Here is a 20,957-nt window from a genome sequence, read left to right on the forward strand (position 1 = left end):
AACGTTCTAACTTTCTTTCTCAGTGCTCCACAAACCTTCAAACCTAAATAAGACTTCTGAAAAATTAAGCTATTCCAGATTGCTTTCATTTTTTAGTTTAGCTGTGTATCTTTTTACTGTTTCAGAATACGGCAGATTCATCCTCCAGTGATTATTTGAAATCTGTAATACAATGTCTTACAGTGGGAAATATTGCAAGCTTCAGTTTGCATGTCCCCCGAGGAAACGGCAAAAGGAAACTAGGCAGGAAGCTTTCATTTAAAGAGAAAAACAAATGGTGTGCATACAAGACAGCTGATAGCAGCTCTCTGGGCTAACTTGTTCTTCATGAAAAAATCCAATTAACATTAAAACTTTAGCATATTTTGGATTGTCTGATCCAAAGCTACCAAACCAAGGAAGTATAGCTATGTTTAACAGCAATTGAGAGCTAGGAAATTATGAACGCACTGAAGTTCTACGCTGAAAACTCATATTTTGTCTCCTTTCAATAAACAAAGGAACAATACTATGAAGCCACATGCTACAAACAATACACCCGACAGGAGCATAAGATGACAAGCTGATAGGAGCATAAGATGTTGGCTGAAGTCCCATTTATATATAAAGGGACTACATCATACATAATCCATTTAGTCTCTGTGTTTTGCCTTTGGGAAAGAAAAGCAACTGATTCACCAGGTAGCCCTCCTGCAGCATGGTGCTGTCCCAGAAACAGGTGCCATTTGGGGATTGGCAGGGACCACTTCATGCCATCCCGGAGCAGGACCATCCTGGGAGTGGCTGCAATTCTCCCAATCCGAGAATTGCACCCGCTTTCAAAATGGTGCCCACTTCTGAGAAGGAACTACACTGCCTCCATATAGGAAAGTCACATGGTGGATCAGGTGCTTCGCCTTCCCAAAAGCAATCTTTGCATATAATAAGGCCAGGTCTTATTTTTTTGGAGTCCTGAAAAGGCTAGGCCGTCTTTAGTACTTCCTAACGGCAAGCCCGCCCACCATTCCCCTCCATTTCGCACGTTTTAATATAGGCCTTAATTTGGGGGGAAGGGCTTAATTTCATTTCATGCCTATAAAACATGCTGGGACTTCCTATTGGGGGAGGCCATATTGTTGGAGAAACAGGGTAGTATGATGGATCAAGGCATTGGAGGGTAGATGGGACCCAGATGAATGGGAAGCAGAATGTGGTGCCTCAGCGTTAGGGAAGCATGGGGGAGGCCACATGTGAGCTGGGGAAGTGCTGAAGTGCAGGCCTCCTAGCGCTTCCTCCATTCCCTGAGTGGAAACCCGTGTTCCACTTAACAACTGCAAAGGGGAGAGCAGGGATTGTGTTCATTAAAGCCCTTTGCTTAATGACCATGACATGACCATATTTCTGAGCTCAATTATGGTCACAAGTCAAGGACCACCTATACTGTTTTCACTTTCACTTTCAGTTCCACTTGCCCAAATATCTACTTTCCCGAGATCCTGGATTCTTCTTCAAAAACTGTAGTCTTTTTCAATCATTTTTATTTTGAATAATTTTACTGTTCTTCATTTTATCTTCAGAACCTTTTCCCAGGCACTGAAATGTACTAGTTCACCTTTGAAGCTTTAAAATAAAATAGAAGTGATCTAAATAGAATTTAAATAATTTAAGCAGTGTCTTAAATAAAGCACAGAATCTATTTGATTCCATTGGCTTTTAGGTACATTTCCTTGTTATTTGTCCTCTCATCATTATAGACATAGGAAACATGTCTTCACTTTTTTAAACACCCTCTGAAATCTAGTAACACATGGAACTATAAATAGACCTTTTAATTACAGAGAAGGTTATATTCAAAATGTGTAGACAAACTGCAAGGACAAAATCTTTCCACACTTTTTTTTAACCTAGAGGAAGTAATTAATATAAACTTGAAACTCTAGGGTATTTAATTCTAAAATTCCAATTTCAATCTGGGGAATTTCAAGGCATTTTAATATGAGTGATTATTATTATTCTGGTTTTTCAAAAGTTCCAAGGGACAGTAAAAAAGAATATTAATCAAGCCTCACACATTTTGCCTAAAACACCTTGTTTCAAGGGAACTGTAGAAGAAAAACATGAAAACATTAAACATTACATTTGTTATACGATGTAACTAACAGGTCAGAACACTTGCTTTTTAAATTAAAAATATAAACATTGTATTATTATATAATTGTTACATCACAGAAACACCTAGGTATACCTAAACACTGAATCTAAGACACATGATTTCATAGTTGGCACATATTCATGCTATTAAGAAAAAGATTTTTTTAAATATAAACATGGGCCACTATTTTTTTAAAACCAAATAAAAAAAAAGAATTGTAAAGTTAAAGAACTCCTGAAAGTGAATATTTTAAAAACTGGCTATCTCCTGAATAAAAAAATAAGGTGGTATTTTTATAAATACATGTAACCAATACAGTAAGACAAATAATTTTAAGATGCTTTGTTTTTGACAGCATGACTAAATACTGGCTGAACCTGTTGATGACATCAGAAGGATTGATGGTGGGATCTGTAAAATATGTCTCCTTGATGATCTGAGACCATGAGGAGATCTGGACAGAGTAGGCCTTTATAATCAAGGCACCAGACTTGAAGCTCGATAATCATGAGTTCTAGTCCTACTTTAGGCATGAAGCCAGGTAGATGACCTTGGCCAGTTGCTCTCTCTCAGCCCTAGGAAAGGAGGCAAGGGCAAACAACTTTTTGGAAAGAAAATTGCAGGAACTTGTCCAGGTAGTAGCCAAAAGTAATACTAATTGACACTATCTAAATTCTAAAAGAATAACAGGGCTCAGCAAATCCCTAGTAATATTTAAAATAAGAGAAGGAAAATGAAGATCAACTGCATTAAAAATCCATTTTAATAGTTACCACACCAAAAATGTTGGAATGCTTATTTCTGTTGTCTTTTCCTTCTCCTATTAAGAATATAATTCTATAAATTCCAAAGAACTACAAAAAAATTACAAAGTAGGAGTTCAGCTTGACTTGAGAGATGAATTTTACTTCACTTTAGCTTCATGTTGACACTGGAGTTAATATGTATTTAACACGCCTTTGCCCCACTGATGTTTTATCTTTGAGGAAAAGAGCTACACTATATATGGGGATATATTGGAGTCCTTCCATGAACTCTTGTCTTCAGAAGCTTTAGCCAGTATGTATGATTGCCGATTACATTGTAGGCTCATGAACTCCAATTTTCATGAGTTAGAATTGTGTGCTCCAAAATGTAATCTAATGCAACTTTATTGTCAAGTTGGAATAGCTAAGTAATCCGTCAAATTTGCTATTTCTAGGCTATTTCTATTTCTTTTAAAAGGTTCTTTGGATTCTCAGAACAAATTAATATTTGTCACTCCCTAAAAGGAAGATTAAGCACTCACCAGATCTCTACTATCAGTCAGGAATTGCAGGTGGGGAAATGTATGAATTTCTACTGCATGATTGGACTGGATGCATCTGACACTCTTGTTCGCCCAGCATAGAGAAATAGCTCTCCATACCAAACATGGGAAGTTCCTAGCACAGGGGTGTCAAACGCATCAGGGTTATGTTTGACCTGGGGAGGGGGATAATGGGGTGGCGTGATGTCACTCATGTCAGGGGCACCTGCGGTGGCCCAGGCAGGAGTGGGGGGGGGAATCCTTCCTTTCTTCCTTTTTCCTTCCCTCTTCATTCTTTCTTCTTCCTTCCCCTCTTTCCTTTTTCCCCCTTCCTTGCTCTCTTCCCATCTTCCTTTCTTTTTCTTTGTCTTTCCTCTTTTTCTTTCTCCTTTCCTGTCAGCTGCGATGGCCTCCTGCAGCCCTCTGCCAACAAAAATGGAGGGGAGTGCGTGCAGCCCCCGGGCTCCATTTTCACTAGCATAGACACTGTGGGCCGACCCTTCACTGTTTTCAGGGCGGCCCCATGCGCCAGCTTTAAGCACCACACAGGCCATATCCTAGCAGGTATGATGGACTTACCTGCAAAGCTGATTTGGAAATATTCCCATTTAGTTGTCTTTATACATACTGCTATTAAGGCAGAATGATTAAATTACAGTATGAAACACATACCAAAACAACAGCCTCATTGTCAGCCACAATACTGTAGCAAGTGGATTTTGACTTAATTCTGAATACCAGTAAGAAGGGAACCACATAACTGCTCAGACTTTTTGAATATACGTATGTATTACTATTACTTCTTCTACACCATCCATGTCAGGCTTACTCAACCTGCATCCTCCAAGGAGGCCAAGCTCCCATAGTTAGTCTTTCACCCTGACATATTACGGAACACATCCACAGGGTGCCACCTGGAGGGGGGAACCCTACACAGAATTCCTACTCATAGGCAACTATCCACACATACTTCCTGTATAAGACTGGAAACTCTGCCCTTGATCATACACAACAACCTATTGGTATCCTTAATGTTGATAAGGCAGGAGTTGGAGTTTTGAGGTCCCTGTCCAAATATTTTGGACCACTGTTTCTGCCCAATGGCCATACTGGTTGGACCGGAAACTTTAGTTAAAAAAGATTGCAATGTATTCAGTTTTATGTACCTGTTTAATAAGAGTCATGCAGGAATAGTGTTAGAAGCATTCCGAGATGAGAGTATAAAAACATAAGAAAAAGAATCACAAGAGGTGAAACCAAAAAAGAAAAGAAAAGAAAAATATGACTTTTCTGATATAAAACCAAAAAGAAAGATAACCTTTTAAAACTGTTATTAGGAGTTTCCAGATTGGTTAAGACTCCAAAGTCTGCACTGCTTTCTTAAGAGACCTGGCCTCCTTATTTCGTAACTACTCCATTTTCAGGCATTTTCTTAGCTCTAAGTTGTTTTTGGTGATAAAATCGCCTAGTTAATCTTTTTCATACAATACATTCAGACAATACTGCTTTATATATTAAAATAGAAAATCCAAAATCAAACGACTTCCTTTTAGGAAACAAGCCTAGCATTGTGTTCTTGTTATCACTATTTAAAATGAACAGAATAAATACTATTGAAATGAAAATATCTTGAGCTTGATTCAAGGAAACAAAATAGGGATATTTCAGTGTGCAATTTACAGTAATATCTTCAGAACAGAAGTTCCAACTCCTAACCCAAAATAGATTGAACACCATTAATATACTCCCCAGAAAGGCGGTATAGCCATGACCTAAGTGTTTGTTTCCAGTCCCTCTGTATCTCTCTTCCACAAACAACAAATCTGAGGGCCTTTAAATGTCCTAGATCCATGATGGCGATCCTATGGCACACCTATGGAATTACTGGAAGTGCCAAAATGGGCCTGTTTTTCGGCCTCCAAAGGCTGCAGAGGCTTCCCTTGAGCCCCAGGAGGAGGGTGAAAATGGCCTCAAACAGGCCGAAAATTAGCTGGGAGGCACGTGCATGCACAGTGCAGGTAAGGGGGGTTGCGTGCACATGCACAGGTGGGGCGGGGCACATTGTATTGTGGGTGCTGGCACATGCACGCTTTCGGCACACCATAACAAAAAGGTTCGCCATCACTGTCTTAGATAGATTGGGGGCGGGGAGGTCTATTTCTGCTCATCCTGGATCAGCCATAGGGACAGCAGCCAATTGTCACATCTGAACAGATTCAGAAATATTCCGAAGAGGAGATTTAACCCTGAATATAAATAAAATCCTATGTATAAAGCCATTCTGACAGATAGGTCAGTAACAGTAACAATTTGAACTTGCTCAACAATACGAAGGCCTGCCATATCTTCAGAGCTCCTCACTTCTGCTATGAAAGTTTCCCCACTGTCTGATCTTGCATATGCATGCAAACACTACCATGTGCAGGTACTTGGGAGAGGAAGAAGCAAGGAGTTAAATAATGAAAAGTGCATTACAATATTACAACTCAAACACTACTCATTTTGTGTATGCGTTGTTGATCAAGCACTCATACATAAAAGATCACGACATCTTGGACTGCAAATAATTTTTTGATTTGGTATCATGATTCAACAGATGCTTCCACAAATTACATTTATTTGCAATCCTCCAAATGATTTTGCGCAGCCCAAGTCAATTCATACCCCCAAAATTAAGCATTCATACATGAGTGCGCAGGCATTGTATTTTCTTAAAAGCATAACAGTTGCCCATTTGTGTCTGTGCAAGCCACTTCTTGGAAAAGAAGCTGATGAAGAGGTATACTAAGCCAATCACTTTTGAGAACAGATAATTTTACTAAAGTTTTGCATGAGGAACAACTGGCAAATTTGATCAGGTGGAATACACAGAGGTAAGTAAATACCTTGCTACCAGGAGAGACATTGGCAATAAGACAGTATTTATTTAATGTCTCTGCTGAAAGTTGAGCAAGGCTATATCCTAAAGTGCAGCAGTAGGCAATCTCTGGAAAGGAGATTTTGGACCTAGATCAAGTTTTCTGTTTTTCTATGTGTGCTCTAACAGCTCTCTTATGGCATACAGGTAGTCCTCGACTTACAATAATTCATTTAGTGACCGTTCAAAGTTACAATGGCACTGAAAAAAAGTGACATGACCATTTTTTTAAACTTATGGTCATTGCAGCATCCCCATGGTCACGTGATTTACGTTTGGGTGCTTGACAACTGACTTACATTTATGATGGTTGCAGTGTCCCAGGGTCATGTGATCACCTTTGGCGACCTTCTGACTATCAAAGCCAATGAGGAAACCAGAGTCACTTAACAACCATGTTGTTAATTTAACAACTGCAGCAATTCACTTATCAAATGTAGCAAGAAAAGTCACAAAACAAGGCAAAACTAACTTAACAAATAATTTTGGACTCAATTGTGGTCGTAAGCTGAGGATTACCTATACTACTTCTTGGCTATTTCTGGACAACAGAATTAGAGGATCTACTGGTATATTTTTGGTTGATTTCCATTTGATTGCTAAAAGTTTTTGTTTTCTAAGTAGACTGTAGAGATGAAAGAAATTTTTGGGCACGGTTTTGTGCAACTCAACTCTGATCTCATTTTGAGTACAGAAAATAAGCTTCTGACTTGAGACACTGAGTCAGAGACATAGTAAATATTTTAACAATAAAGTTTATTTTCTAATCTGAAGCTGTTTCTTTGCACTTGAATTTCAGGGTTAAGACAGGGACCTTATTTAGCAAAGTTAGATCCCACAAAGCTAAGCCTGCACGCCCTTAAACTGCTTCATAAATGAGTCTTCAGGGGTTTCCCTTTGTTCCTTTTTAATCAGCATTTCTCCACAGAGAAACACCCAGCTTCTTGCATGCCAGTTCACCAGAACTGCAATTTTGCTGAAATGTTCAGAAGCAAACTCAGATTATGCCACTTACTTTTCTCTTCCCATCTGATTCAGAACTGAAGTTAGTGATACTAAAATCTACACAGAATCAGAAATGGGCTCTATGCATTTGAACCTGTTCTTCCATAGGAAAGAAAAAAGACAAATACTGGAATACGGATGCCATTGGTAAAAAAATCAGTGCAAGATTAGAGCAAAAATCAAGCGGGTTGCATAGCAGAATTAAACAGCAGCAAAGACATATAGAACATTCTATTATAATATATTCCGTACATAGAATATACACTTCTCCTTAATGGGGCATCCATAGCAAATATCTCCTTTTAAAGCAGATTTCTGTAAGGATATGACAATTGAAAGATAGACCAACTCTAAAATATGGGGAAGCCAGGATATGTACTCATTAGCAAGTTGCTAGCTTCAAATATACCTGTCCTGCAATCTCTAAAACTATATACATCACACAACTGAAACATCAACAGCAGCTCTTTTAATACTCCTTAAACAAAACAAACCCAAAGGCAAAAGCACACAGATGTCTCTGCAAGGCAAAATTACTACTCTTATCAATGCGTATAAACATCCATCTTACAAGCCATTTGCTAGGTCTCTGTTTGCAAAGGCGGCTCCATGACTTCATTTGCTCCTAGGGCTGTGCTGGAGTTTCTTGTCCTCCCTTTCCCACTGGGGGATTAGGCAGTTAGGATGGGTGGGATAAGGGGGCTGATCCCTTTCCTTCCCCCGCCTCTCTGCGGGTTGCTGGGTCAGAACCCTGCCTGAATTTTATTTGCAATCTTTGCCCTGTTCCTTCCACGTCTCCTTTGCCAATATCAATAAGGATGCCAGCACAAATGCATCCGATTGGCTGAGAATGCAGAGGCCAGAACTCCTGGGAAAGCTGTGCCTTGACTCACTCTCCCACGCTGGCTATCTTGACAGCAGCAGACTTCCGACAGAAGCCCCAGCCACAAGGGCTCTGGGACAGCTTGGAAAACTGTGCCCTGGATATCTCAGCCATGATATGTGCAAAGAAAACATTCCAAAGGCAAACTTGGAAAGAAGAAAAACAGGCCTTTAGGGCACTCCACGCTCTGTCTCATAGTGTTTTTTCTATGCACAAGACAATTAGAAAAAAACAAAAAAAAGAAGAAAGTGGAACTGTCCTCCTCATTTTTGCCATTAATAGTTCGATTCCTCACTTCTGTAAACTAATCGTAAAACAATAAACATAACTTAGTCACATTATTTCAGGTGTATTTCTAAATTCTTAAATTTGTAAACAAATAAATCCTCTTACGTTAGTATGGTTATGGGAACATCATAGGGAGCAAATATTTTACAGTTCCAGAAGAGATCTAGGGAAGTGGCCCACAACCTTTTGGGCACCAGGGACTGGTTCCATGGAGAAAGGTTTTTCCGCAGACCAGAGGTTTCCCTTGCTGCCTACAGCCTGCGGGTGGGGCTGTGCTTGTTTGCGCGACCCGTTTTCTGGCATGCTGCGGCCAGGTGCAGGTCCATAGACCAGGGGTTGGGGACCCCTGATCTAGGGTTGGATAAAAAATAAAAAGCTGTGCAGCTGAGAGGCAAATAAAACCACTTTAGTGCTTTCATCAAAATTAGAATTGCTCAGACTTGTCACATGGGTCAAGTTATTAGCTAGTCAGGACAGAAACACAAACGGTATCCGATCATTAGCAGCTTTAGAAATGAAATCCAGTAACTTGAAATACACCTCGAATAATGATATATAATTTGGAGCTCTCTAGAAAGTTATGACCAACTTCCAGTTGTTACAGCTGGCATAAAGAACAGAAAGTAATGGTGCAAATTGCAGTCCAGACTATCTGGAGAGCACCAGGTTGCTTGTTCCTGACCTAAAAGGATAAGGCTTTAAATTCATCCACTTGTCTATCTAACTCAGTATTACCCATACTGGAATAGGAACTTTAATTAAATTTCAACAGGTTGACAGGCCTGTTTCAGAATTTAAAATATGGTTCTTATGTAATTCCCACCTAAAATGGATACAAATCATGCTGTCAGTTTTTGTGATCATATGGAATTCTAAAGAACCTAAACAAATAAAACTAAGAGGCCACAGGCTGCCTATCTTTAACAGTAACTAACAATAACAAACACACTGTATCTCTGGCTGGCTTTTACCCACAATTTAAACAGGAGTATCTCAGAAAAGTATAATCTTCCTTCACACATATTTCAGAAGAATATAATCTTCCTTCACAATTCCAATCCCTTTTTATAAGCATACCTTTAGCTGAAATACTCACTAAAATGGATCAGGGTTGAAACTGTAAAGGTTTAAAAGTCGTAGTTTGAGATCTTCTATACTGGATCCAAAGAACCATTTTAGCAGCTTATCAAAACTCTGTATCCAACCTTTGTGTGGTCTACAGGGATGACAACTCTCCTAAGTTCTCTACACAGTTCTACCAACATCTACTAGATATTGGACTAGAGAAAGCCTGTGCAGAATATGAAGGGACATCAACACTTGAGGAACTACAACATCAAAGCAACAATAATCCTTATCTCTTTCCACATACCTCCTCCATCTCAAAGGAGTCCTTCTGCTGCAGCATGAGGCTGGCAATCGATGGAATGGTTGGCGGAACAGGGGCCTCTTTATCAGCCATTTGAATTGCCCTGGCATCTTTATCTTCAGAACTGGTTGATTCCAGAGTATCACCCGTGAGATTAGAAGAGTTCATAGCAGCAATCTTTTCATGAAATCCATCAGTATGTCCAAAAGAGTTGTTTTTTTGCTGATCTTTATAAGAAATAGAATAACCTTGAGTTTCCTGTGGAACGCTAGGACAAAGTTCTGAAGAATCCAGAGCTCCTAAGAGGCCGGACTGGTTGCAAGGTGCTTCTTCTTTTACTGTTGCCAACAAAGATGCTTTGAAGTGTTTTGGAGTTTTGACTTCATTTTTCACTTCTGGCTCTTCACTCCCATTTTCAGTTTTGCTCTTCTCAGTGGATATACTACTGCCACTATCCCCTGCTTGAGGGTTCCCGTAGAGGTTGAGTTTAGACAGGGTCTTCATCAAACGATTCGCTGTGTTACTTCGTGTCAGAGGAGGTGGGCTGGATGCCTCTTTGCTGAAAGATGCTGAATTCATGCTCCCAATTTTCTGCAAGGGAGTGCCAGAAACTTGAGAGTACAAGGAAGAGAATGCATTAGCCACAGTAGTAAGCACTTCGATTTGACGAAAGCGACCTGGCAAAAAAAACAAAACCAAATGATAAAAAGAACAAAGGGCAGCACTATAAAAGTGCAATACTGAAACAACAAATGAACTTGAAACTTGCAAAGTTAAAAACAGAAACACATCAGCACCAAAGCCAAGCCCGATTTCTGACTTCCAAAATGTTACTTGTAGTATTCCCTGAGGAAAAATAGATGGTCTTGAATTGTTTTGTCATGGGATCAGTCTTAAAAACACATCTGCCATTTGAATCAGTCAAAGGAAAATATATTGTTTTGTTTTTATTGTTTTAATGTTCAGTAGAGATTTACTCTGTATCACCTCTGTAGTATATAAACCAAAGTAATTAATGCACAGCGAGTTACATCTTTGAGAAACTGTTCAGAGGGAGAAGAGAAAATCATGAGATTCCTTCCATCACTTTTCTACCAAATAAAAGCACCTATCTCCTTACTGAACTGTCTTTGAAATGTGCTCCCCTCCATCTCTGAACTTTTTCTCACATTCCAGTTCCAGAGGCTACATGTTACTCCCACTTCTTTCTGCTGTCCACGGACAATTGTGAGTAGGATGGTACCAAAGGTTTAGAATTGATTCCATCATTCTCTAGAAAGAGAAACTAAGGTTTGGGGTGAAACTTTTCCAAGCAACCCAGGCTGGAAAAGGCTGGTCAATTGCTCCTAATGTTTTGCTACAGTTATCTACATACTCACTATCATTTGAGAGGCTGATTTTTCACATTGCAGAATGAAAGGGTAAATTATAAAGGGATAGTTAGCTGCCTTGACAACATTCTTCTCCAAGTGACTAGGTTCAGATGGTTTAAAATTAGAAGGGCTTTGCATTAGATCTATTTATTTCTAGTTTACCGATCTGAAAAACAAGGAGATTAATCAAGTAATATCATATTTTCCCTAACCAACTTTTGAAATTAATTAGGAACATTCCAATTTTTTATGCATTTATGTTTACTGAATGTGTATATTGCCCAGTAAGAAAAACATACTTGTCAAAGCAAAATTAGGGTTTTCCACTTCCATCCGTTGCAGTTGTGCACTCAGAAACACTTTGATATCTATTCCCCTTGCAAAAGATGATGAATTAAAAAACCTTGATGGAATTTTAGAAGCAATATCTGGTTCATCACGTCCGAATCCAAGATTATAGAGAACCTCTTCAGGATCTTCCTCATAGAGTTCCAGTAGTTCAGACACACTAGATTAAAACAATAACACAATAATTCCACTATATAGTCTGCTTGTCTGGTTAAGTATAGAGGTGAAATCTGTAAGGCTGTTAAACTGAATACCTAGATTAAAAGATTATGGCTGCAATGTTTAGCTTTTAAAGGAGACGAAAGGAGATGACATTATGATTCTGTGATATTACTTAAAATATATTTATAAATGTTGAAATATTTATTGTGCACTCTCCCATAATTATATTAATCTCAACACGACTTCTCAGCACACCTACAATAAGATTCACTGGGTTGGCTGGGGAATTCTGGGAGATGAAGTCTATAAGTCAAGTTACCAAGACTGGATACTCCTGAGCTATACTGTTAATTTAGTCTGGATAGTAATGAGCAGCAGAATTTGCCCAGAAGGATGCTTAAATCTATGTTTTCAATCAAAAATTATATACAAGGGCAGACTGTCTTCTTACTGAGTTCAATCCTTGAAAGCAAAGCCCTACTCATATTACATAGCTCTGAGAAGACTTTGCTTGTTCATCCAGTCTTCGCTATAACTGCATTGTTAGAAAACAGTAAGATGTGTTCTGTACTTCGACAGCAAACTCACTGCATCCTGCAAGATCTGGATTCTAAGGAAGGGGCAACCAACCAACCAACCGAAATGTTTTGCAAAATGTGTGGCACCTTGTCCTTTCCAGTTCTTTATTTCTTAAATACAAGGCAATGATAGCCTGAACTAGGTTAGGTCTGTCTACAAGTTGGAGATAATCTACCAATCTCTTTTTAAAATACTTAACACTGACTGACTTGGGCTCATGCTGGTTTATTTTGTAAAAAGAGCCTGCATAGCCTCAATAAGGAGCTTTTCTCTTTTAAAAGAATATAGGGCGTGGATTACGCTCCTAACTTCCTGCATACTAACCTTAATCCAGCATTGTTGTAATAACAATATGAGAAATGGTGTGTAATATAATGTACTTTAAACTCTACTTGATTTGCTCCCAAATTGTGCCTGGAGATATAGTAGGTAATCTGCTCAAAATTTTTGCCTTCCAAAGCATGGGCAGCCAGAGAACTGCAGAATGAACCACACAGACCTGCTCTCTCCCTTACAGAAGATGAGGTCGTCTGCATGAATACATCAGTGTAGAGTTATTTTGGTAATAGGAGTGGTTTTCATTGTCATTTTCAAAATGTTTTCAATTTGAGGACTCCTTGGGCCTCTGAGTTTGGTTGTTTTCTTGCAGACGTTTCATTAATCAAACTAGGTAGCTTCATCAATACAGTGCTAGGACTAGCACTGATGATGTTACCTAGTTTGGCTAATGAAACACCTGCAGGGAAACAATTAAACTCAGAGAGCACCAAGGACTCCTCATTTCAACCCCGAGCTACAAAAATTCTCCTTTATTATTTTCGATTTTCTAGTAGTCTCTCTTCCAAATATGAACCTTATGCTTTCTAGCTTTCTGAGGTCAGCTAAGATTAACCAGGTGCTACCACCAGCTGCAATAAGAATTTTTTCAAGTGGAATTGCTTCCAAATACATTTTATCTATAGTACTATAATCATAGTACAAAATTACACCAATGATCTATGAAAATTTTCATAGATTAAAAAACCGAACATCAAAAGTTACAACTGTCAGCAGTTTCTAGTCCAGCCTGCCATCCTGGCAAGAAAAGAAGACAGAAATCAAGGAGGAAAAGTTTAGCTCCTCTGCTTTGCCATGAGCCTGTAGAAAACTAATTCAACAGGGAAATGAATGGATACTAAAACATCTGAGAACTAAACTCCACGAATTGTTCAGAGAATGCAAGATTTGCAGATTAGACTGGGAAATTAAAGAAACACCACCCAAAAGTAGCAATGGTAAACCACTTTAAAATGTTGCCAAGAAAACTATAGATATGTCTATGACATCACCGGGAATCAATCTCAACTCAAAGGAGAAATTTGAAGAACACAATATGGAACTATTCCTATGGATTTCCTTTACTTTCTATGGAGTGTCCCCTCCCCACCCTTAAATTTCACTGGCAGCAAAAGAATTTTAAAACTCACACAAATATAGAAGTCTATATGTAAGTTTCAGGAAGTAGTAAATCTTTAGGAAAGGCAGGGGTGGGATGCTACCAGTTCTGCCCGACTCTATAGAACCAGTAGCTCTGAAGAGCAGCAGACACTGAACTGGTTCTGTGTCTGCTGCTGCTTGGCCCAGCTGCCCACCTGGGCTCTTACCTGTCCTTTATTTTCTGCTTTTTCAACCTCAGCTGCTTTGCACGGCACAGCTGAGATTGAAAAAGCAGGAAAATAGAGGCTTTTCAAATGCTGTGTACCTGTGCGCAGTGCTTTTCAGCTGTTCGGGCGGCACAGCTTAAGGTTTTTTACATGCGCGCACAGCAAAACGTAGCCACCGAACCAATAGTTAACACCGGTTGAATCCCACCCCTGAGGAAAGGAGTCTGTGTCTCTCACAGTTTTCATAACCCACATAACTGCCGTGGTATATTTATTCTGGACTGGATAAACTGAAAGATAGTGCATTTCTATCACCAGAATTCAAGAGATTGAACTCTTATCACTTGTCGATCCTATTAAATTTAAATGCAAAGCATATACAAATAAGACATAGGAACATGCATACTGCCATAACATGCAGTGTGCTGAAAGATCATGAAATTCCAATGGTGACCCTATTTAATGTATTTCAAAAAGAGATGTCATCAAGTTGCAGAAACGTGGAACTGTGACAAAAATGTATAAAATGTTATTTCTTTTTTTCCAAAAGAAAAGCAGAGGTGGAATTAAAAAAATGCCCCTGGTTCTTTACTCCGCCCTAATAATCCTTTACTTACCTAGAAACAGTTGCACTGCTTTTTCCTGAGCCAGTGGAATTCATACTTCTCCCCCTCTGATGAAACTGAAGCCTCTTGTCCTTTGCCAATATACTGCTGCTGACAACACAAAGGGAATTCGTAATTACAAGGGTAGAGAGCTTGCCTCTTCATTCAAGAATATCCCAAATATCCCACATTCTACTGCTCCGGTTTTTCTTAAATTCACTTTGGTTGCAATGCAGAACAGCAGCTTTTCACTGTGACTTCATGATCCCCTCCAAACCCCACAACTGTTTCTTTTGCTAAGAGCACCCCCACCTAGTTCTATTTACCACATCCAGAGAACTGCATGAAAGTTCTGCTTTTTTAGCTCAGCACAGAATTTTAGTTTGAAAGAAATTGAATATACAAGCAATTTAACAGTGTCGCTTATTTCTTCAGCTGAAGAGTACAGCCTTTTCCTTCCAGATGTTTTGGACTGCTGCTTGCTAGAGCACAACAGTGGGAAATGTTTGTGGACCTGATTAGTCACACGTTATTGGCTCGATGAAGAGCAGCGTTATAGAAGGCAAAAAAAAACAAAAACCAATGCAAGGTATGGTGGGGTTCAGATATGTAAGCAGAGCCAGAATTTTCCATTTTTGGGCAAGGAAGAGGGTTCAGGGGAGGAAAACCATCCTCCCCCTTTTATTCCATCAAGCTGATTTTAAACCAACACTACCGCTTCTTTTCAAAACATGGGACACTGCATTTAGATGTACAATTTGGGGAATTTGAGGGTCAACCCCAAAGGTTTCAAAGACTATAAGTTACTCATCTTTGGCTGATAAGTAAATTATGTACTGAGTTATAATCAGAATGACAGGTAAGTGTGCTTTATCCAAATCAAATGGGCTTTTCATATTTCTGTATAATTTGGAAACACGCCTTTTCTCTTGCCTTTTCTCAATGGTTGGAACTACAAGGAGTTTGTATTGAAACCTTCTGTAACGACAGTAATGCAATGGTGATGCAGTTACTAGACTCCATCATCATTCACCAGATCCTGGAGAGAAGTTTTACAAAGGTGTCACAATAGGCAGTAGAAGTTCCATTTATCAGTTTGGGATCTGCATTGTGGTTATGGGGGTAAAAAGTAGACCATCTCACTCAGAATCCAAGGCTAACAATGTAGCTGATCAGAAAGAAAGAAAAAACAGCTCTTCGCATCTGTGTCTCATCAGCTTATAGTCTTGATGACAAACTATTAAAATGAATTATGCTCCTATAGAAAGACCAACTTCATGTCAGACATTATTCCAAAACAAAAAAAGTATGATTTTTTTACCAGATTTCCATTTGTTCAATGCTTTGATGCAGTTGATTAGCTGGAAAAAGGGAGAGGAAAAAAAGAGAGAGAATGAATATAAATCTGTACATTACAAATTATAGAAACAAAAAGCTTTGGAATTGTTACTAAAAACTGCCAGCTTCGTATAATCATTAACAGAAATAACAAGCAATTCAATCACTTTTATTTTATAAATAGTATTTTGCAGGCATGTGCCGGCAAATTGTTTTTTACAATGAACTGTTGGAGAAATCTCAATTGGCTGGATTCATGCAATATGTTAAGTCATAGACCATGGTTTACAAATCACCATGTAATTGTGGATAAATACTGTATGTGAACAAGAGGTGACTGACCCTCTTTCATTCTGAGCCTGAGAAAATAATAGAATTTCTAGAAAGTCCCTTGCATAAATATTTATTTGGCACAAGATAATTCTCTTCATTCTTTTTACCACCAGTGTCCATAGGACACATCTATATTTTTCTCTGTCAAATGAAAGTATACCTCTTTATGTGTGCGGTTGCTCTTGATTAAGTTGCATCTCCCAATATTTATGCTTATATATGCTATGGGAAGCCCAGGGCAGAATGGATACACTCAGTTCTGGATCATGGCATTTGGGGGTGGGGGGGTGGGGGAGAGAAGGAGAGCATTACAATGGAACAGCCATAGCATCTTTCTAGGCTGCTACCCAAAGAGATTCAATGGGATCTCTTTTTTTCGCTCTACATTCCCCACTTGATCCAGCCCATTTGTCAACTCTCTTTCCTTTGCTGTCTTCTTTCCAAAGACCAAGTCTGGCCCCATTCTGTTGAGTTGTCAGAGTTTCTCTGCTGATGGAGAGTTCCAAGCCTCTCTACCTCCCAACATTCTGTTGGGTTAAAAATAAGAGAATTGAGGTACAAGATTTCTGTTTTATGATTAACACAATCATAGCTTGATGATCTTGGCCTATATTTAATTTAATCAGGACTCTACAATCAAAACTAGGAGCATCCTTTTGATACTAAAAAGATTTGTTTATAAACAAAAGCTGAATAATTAAAACACTTATTTTAAGTCAAGGAGAGATGCAAGGAAAGTGGCATACCTAGAAACATTTAGATTTATCATAGATATAATTTGATTTTAAAAATCCTGCAAACACACAAAAAAGTGTTTGCCAATGATAGTAGTGAAACAGAAAAGTCTCTACTAGTACCAATTATTCCACTTTCCAGTGTCTGAAAAGCCGTAAACATTTCATCATATCCTGGCATCTAATTCTTGAAATCTTCCTGTACGTTCCACATGATTAATCATGAACAGAAATCAAGTAAACTCAAACAATGAACCTTAATCCAAGTTTGTTGCGAGAAACCTAATGCCAATATACTCTGATTTGGTGTTTATAAATTCCATAAAATGTTTTTTAAACAATTCAGTAAATGTTAACATCTTCAAAATTCTTTTTGCCAGAATCTGATCCCATTACTGTGATGGTGTGAATTCAAATTAATACCAGACAGACCCAATTTAGAACCATTCTTAAATATTTCAGATAAACTAGCAGGCTGAGATGAGTCTCTTCAACGTGTAATATTCCAAAGCAGCCTTTCCCAAATTAATCCCACTTTGATATGCTGAGATTCCAACTCCAAGAATTCCCCATCCTATTTTTCTAGTTCCAAATATTATGGCTGAGGAATTTTCAGTCCCAATGCATGTGGAAGGCTGTTCTGGACCACACAAATACCTGATCCAACTGCTAATGCAAGTCAGCTAGCCAGAAACTTCCTGTCCACTCTTGCCACTGAAGGACAGAAAACAAGACACCATCTATTTTGCTCACTGCATTGTAGGGTACTTATATTATTGGTTAACAGCTATTAAAATTAAAAGCCTCATGCATCCATGGAAGTTGTCTTGGAGAGAAAAGTAAAAACAATGTTGTTTTCTCACAATCATGAAAATGCTTTCTCATGCTTCCCTCTGTGCTGGCAAGGAAGTCAGAATGAGACTAGATTGGTGAATGGAGTTAGGAGCTGTTAGGCTTTGAAATAGCAATGTGTGGTTGGCTTTTGTTGTTCAGGCTTGTAATATCGAGCAACTCAGTCTCTCCAGGTAATGTTTTATTCTTCTATAGTAAGAAGTATCTATCCTATCTGCAATAATGGGCTGTTAGACAGAAACTAATAATGGGGATAACTGGACAAAATGTTTAGTTAAGTTATATCCTATAACTTATTATTACATAAAATCAGGTCATAGAAACCCAAATGAAGCATGGGGAATAAATGATTCAATATCCTGAATCTTGAAGGTTTGTGGTTTAAAACAAACAAATCCCTCAGCTGATGAAGAGCAAGCCCACATATTTTAATAAGATAACTGATCTGAAAACAAAATAATTATTTTTACAGCAATATACCCAACTCCAAGAAATTTCAAGAAAGTTGTAATGTCTCACTGAAACATAATTTGTCATAAGTATACTTGTCTCATTTAGAAAACTGAAAAAGATTTGCAGATATTTTACTGAAAGATTTCTGACATTTTTCTCAAAGATCTCTTCCTACATTTTTATAGTAACAAGTAAGCTCACGTGATTCAATCAGAAGAAAAATACACTGTTCAGTTTTAGAAAAGCAGAGTAGTTTTATTTATTTATTTAAAACATATGCTTTATGCCACACCCACCTTCTGCTCCCAGAGACAAATCATCTTCAAAACTTCCTCCATTCCTCACCAGCATGCCTAAAAGAGGTATCAGTTTGGCAAAATCAAAATCTATTTTTGTAGTTATTTTCCAGCAATACTGTCAATTGTAAATTAAACACTAAACATATTTAGGTATGTCTATTTATTTGCATCTCATCTTTCCTTTATAGCGTTCCCTTCTCCACTTTTCTTTCCTTGTCACAATAGCCCTGTGAAATACTGACTTACCTAAATTATATTAAGATTCCATGGTTGAAAATGGGCTTAAAGATGGTCCTTGTTCTAATCCCAAACTTTAACCACCACATATACTCGCATATTGTACAAAATTGTAATGACGTTTACAGGTTTTTTGCAATCAAGGCCCAAACTGTTAGCACTGGCAGTTTTGAACAAAAATGACAAATCTTATAAGACATAAAGAAAATCCCCAGAGATATTGTCAAGCTAAAAAGAAGGGAAAAAAGAGCAATTTCCTATCTACAAATGTCACATAACTTAGTACTTCTGATTCACATGAAACATGGCACAAAGCTTTAATGTTTTGAAACTACTTACCAAAAGTTTCAAGCCTAAATATCTGGGAACAAACATTCCCTTTCATCCCTGGAAAATGAAATGAAAGAACTCCAGCTATTGCAAAGGCTTCTTCTCAGCTCTGTCACTACCTGCACATTCTTGTCGTACTTTGAACTTTTGCATTCTGGCTTGTGCAGGTGGTAACTTTTCAGGTGTGGTGAGTTCAGTCAGAGCCAGTCAAGAAAGAGTGTATTGAAAGGCTGACCTACTTCACAATATCCTTCCAACAAGCATATCTACACAAGAGTCTCACTTAGCTTTAGCATGAGGGAGACATGAATACTGTAAGTACTTAAGTACATCCCATTCCTGTTTAGAAACAGTACTGGGAGAGCAGGGACCCAAGATTCTCTTCACAACATCCAAACAGCTTTCAATCCAAACTGCATTTTGGAGAGTTATTATTCTTGTACTTTCTGTCTAACGAGCAAGAAAACAGAGAAGTCAGAAAGTGCCAAATATTTACCTTTTAATGCTGGGTTGCTCTGCTCATCCAAGGAAGCTCCCAATGGTGTTCTAAAACCACAAGAGATTAAAATATGCATGACTCCTTTAAAACTTGCTTCTTCACATCCTTCCTTAAAAAGCTGACTTTTTCACATCCGCCAACTCCTCTTCCTGAAACTGTGCGTGCACGCGCACATACAACTTACAAAGTCCACTCTGAGAAAACTGAGTCTCTATAGAGATACTAGTTGCAAAAGCCAATTAAGTCGTAACTACAAGAAGTGTACTCTGTTGGATCTCATTTCTAAATAAGCATGAGCAAGATTGCACAAGCTCTCAAGTGTAGGCTAGCACAGCAACATAAAGGTGAAGAATTAGTCATGTTTTAAATGCCCTAATGATTCAGAGATAAAATACATTAATTGAAAATTCTTTCATATTTTAGAACTTTTCTGCCATGTTCCTATATCCAGTTTGGAAAGAGTGGACAAAATAAGCACACTTTAGATGTAAAATGGGCCCGCTCACCCACATAGCCCTATGTGGCCAAGATTTGTCATTTTATTATATTCTGCCGTTCAATTTAGACTACAATGATAAACCACTGTAGTAAACAACAAGCATCTAGTGGAGCTTATTTCTAGAAACATACCAAGTGGATCATAATGTTGTATTAATGAACCCTTTGTAGGCTTGCCAACAGCCAAATCAATGAGCATGGAGTTTTTGAAAGTCACTAAAGCAGTAACACCGATGTGAACCCTGAAGATATGATAGTCTGCTTGTCTGTTTACCCTCTGCCCCAATTATGGCAAACGGACTTTATCTTGCCAAACAATGAAAGCAGGGGAGGAAACGTTGGAGCCCACTGGCCTAGAGAATCATGAGTTCTTCCTTCTTCCATGACTTCAATATTTACAACAGTGAACCAAGTCACAAAGAGCCCCAGCAGAAGCTGTAACGAGGAAGCAGTTGGAAGGAAAGATGCTGATGCTATTCACATCTTCCCCCTTTATTGCTACTCCCAAATCTATCATAGTGGCACCGTGGCTGCCAGTCCACTCTTCTTTTCATTAGCCAGAGAAGGCATATTTTCCCAGTGACTCCAGATGATCAAAGTCCCTTATGGGGCCTTGGGCCCACTACTGTAAAAGGGAAGAAGCGCCCATCCTTCTTCCTTCTCTCTGCCCCCCTCCGTGTTGCAGAATGGAGATAGGAGCCCAGGACCTGAGCTCTTATACCACTGGAAGACACAACTGAAAATTCATAATGCCCCAAAAACTCTATCCATGTGTTGGTTTTTGTGTTACAAT

General features: G+C 38.6%; 1 protein-coding gene across 10 annotated transcripts in view; it reads right to left on the bottom strand.

The window, feature by feature from the left end:
• The window catches only part of ITPRID2 (ITPR interacting domain containing 2), a 67,564-nt gene that overhangs the window by 26,397 nt on the left and 20,210 nt on the right, over positions 1-20,957 (bottom strand). For 6 of the 10 annotated variants that reach the window (XM_087949625.1, XM_087949626.1, XM_087949631.1 and 3 more), the window contains 6 exons: positions 19,664-19,713; positions 18,598-18,654; positions 15,913-15,952; positions 14,604-14,702; positions 11,554-11,762; positions 9,885-10,558 (listed from right to left, as the gene is read on the bottom strand). In XM_087949625.1, the coding sequence (XP_087805751.1) occupies positions 9,885-10,558; positions 11,554-11,762; positions 14,604-14,702; positions 15,913-15,952; positions 18,598-18,654; positions 19,664-19,713 (1,129 nt within the window). The remainder of the gene's footprint in view (positions 1-9,884; positions 10,559-11,553; positions 11,763-14,603; positions 14,703-15,912; positions 15,953-18,597; positions 18,655-19,663; positions 19,714-20,957) is intronic. The other 4 variants (XM_087949627.1, XM_087949628.1, XM_087949632.1 and 1 more) reach the window with 1 other exon arrangement.

This window comes from Notechis scutatus, chromosome 1 (assembly GCF_049901735.1).
Source record: "Notechis scutatus isolate UNSWTSFEM ecotype Mainland chromosome 1, rNotScu1.2, whole genome shotgun sequence".
Classification (NCBI taxonomy): Eukaryota; Metazoa; Chordata; class Lepidosauria; order Squamata; family Elapidae; genus Notechis; species Notechis scutatus.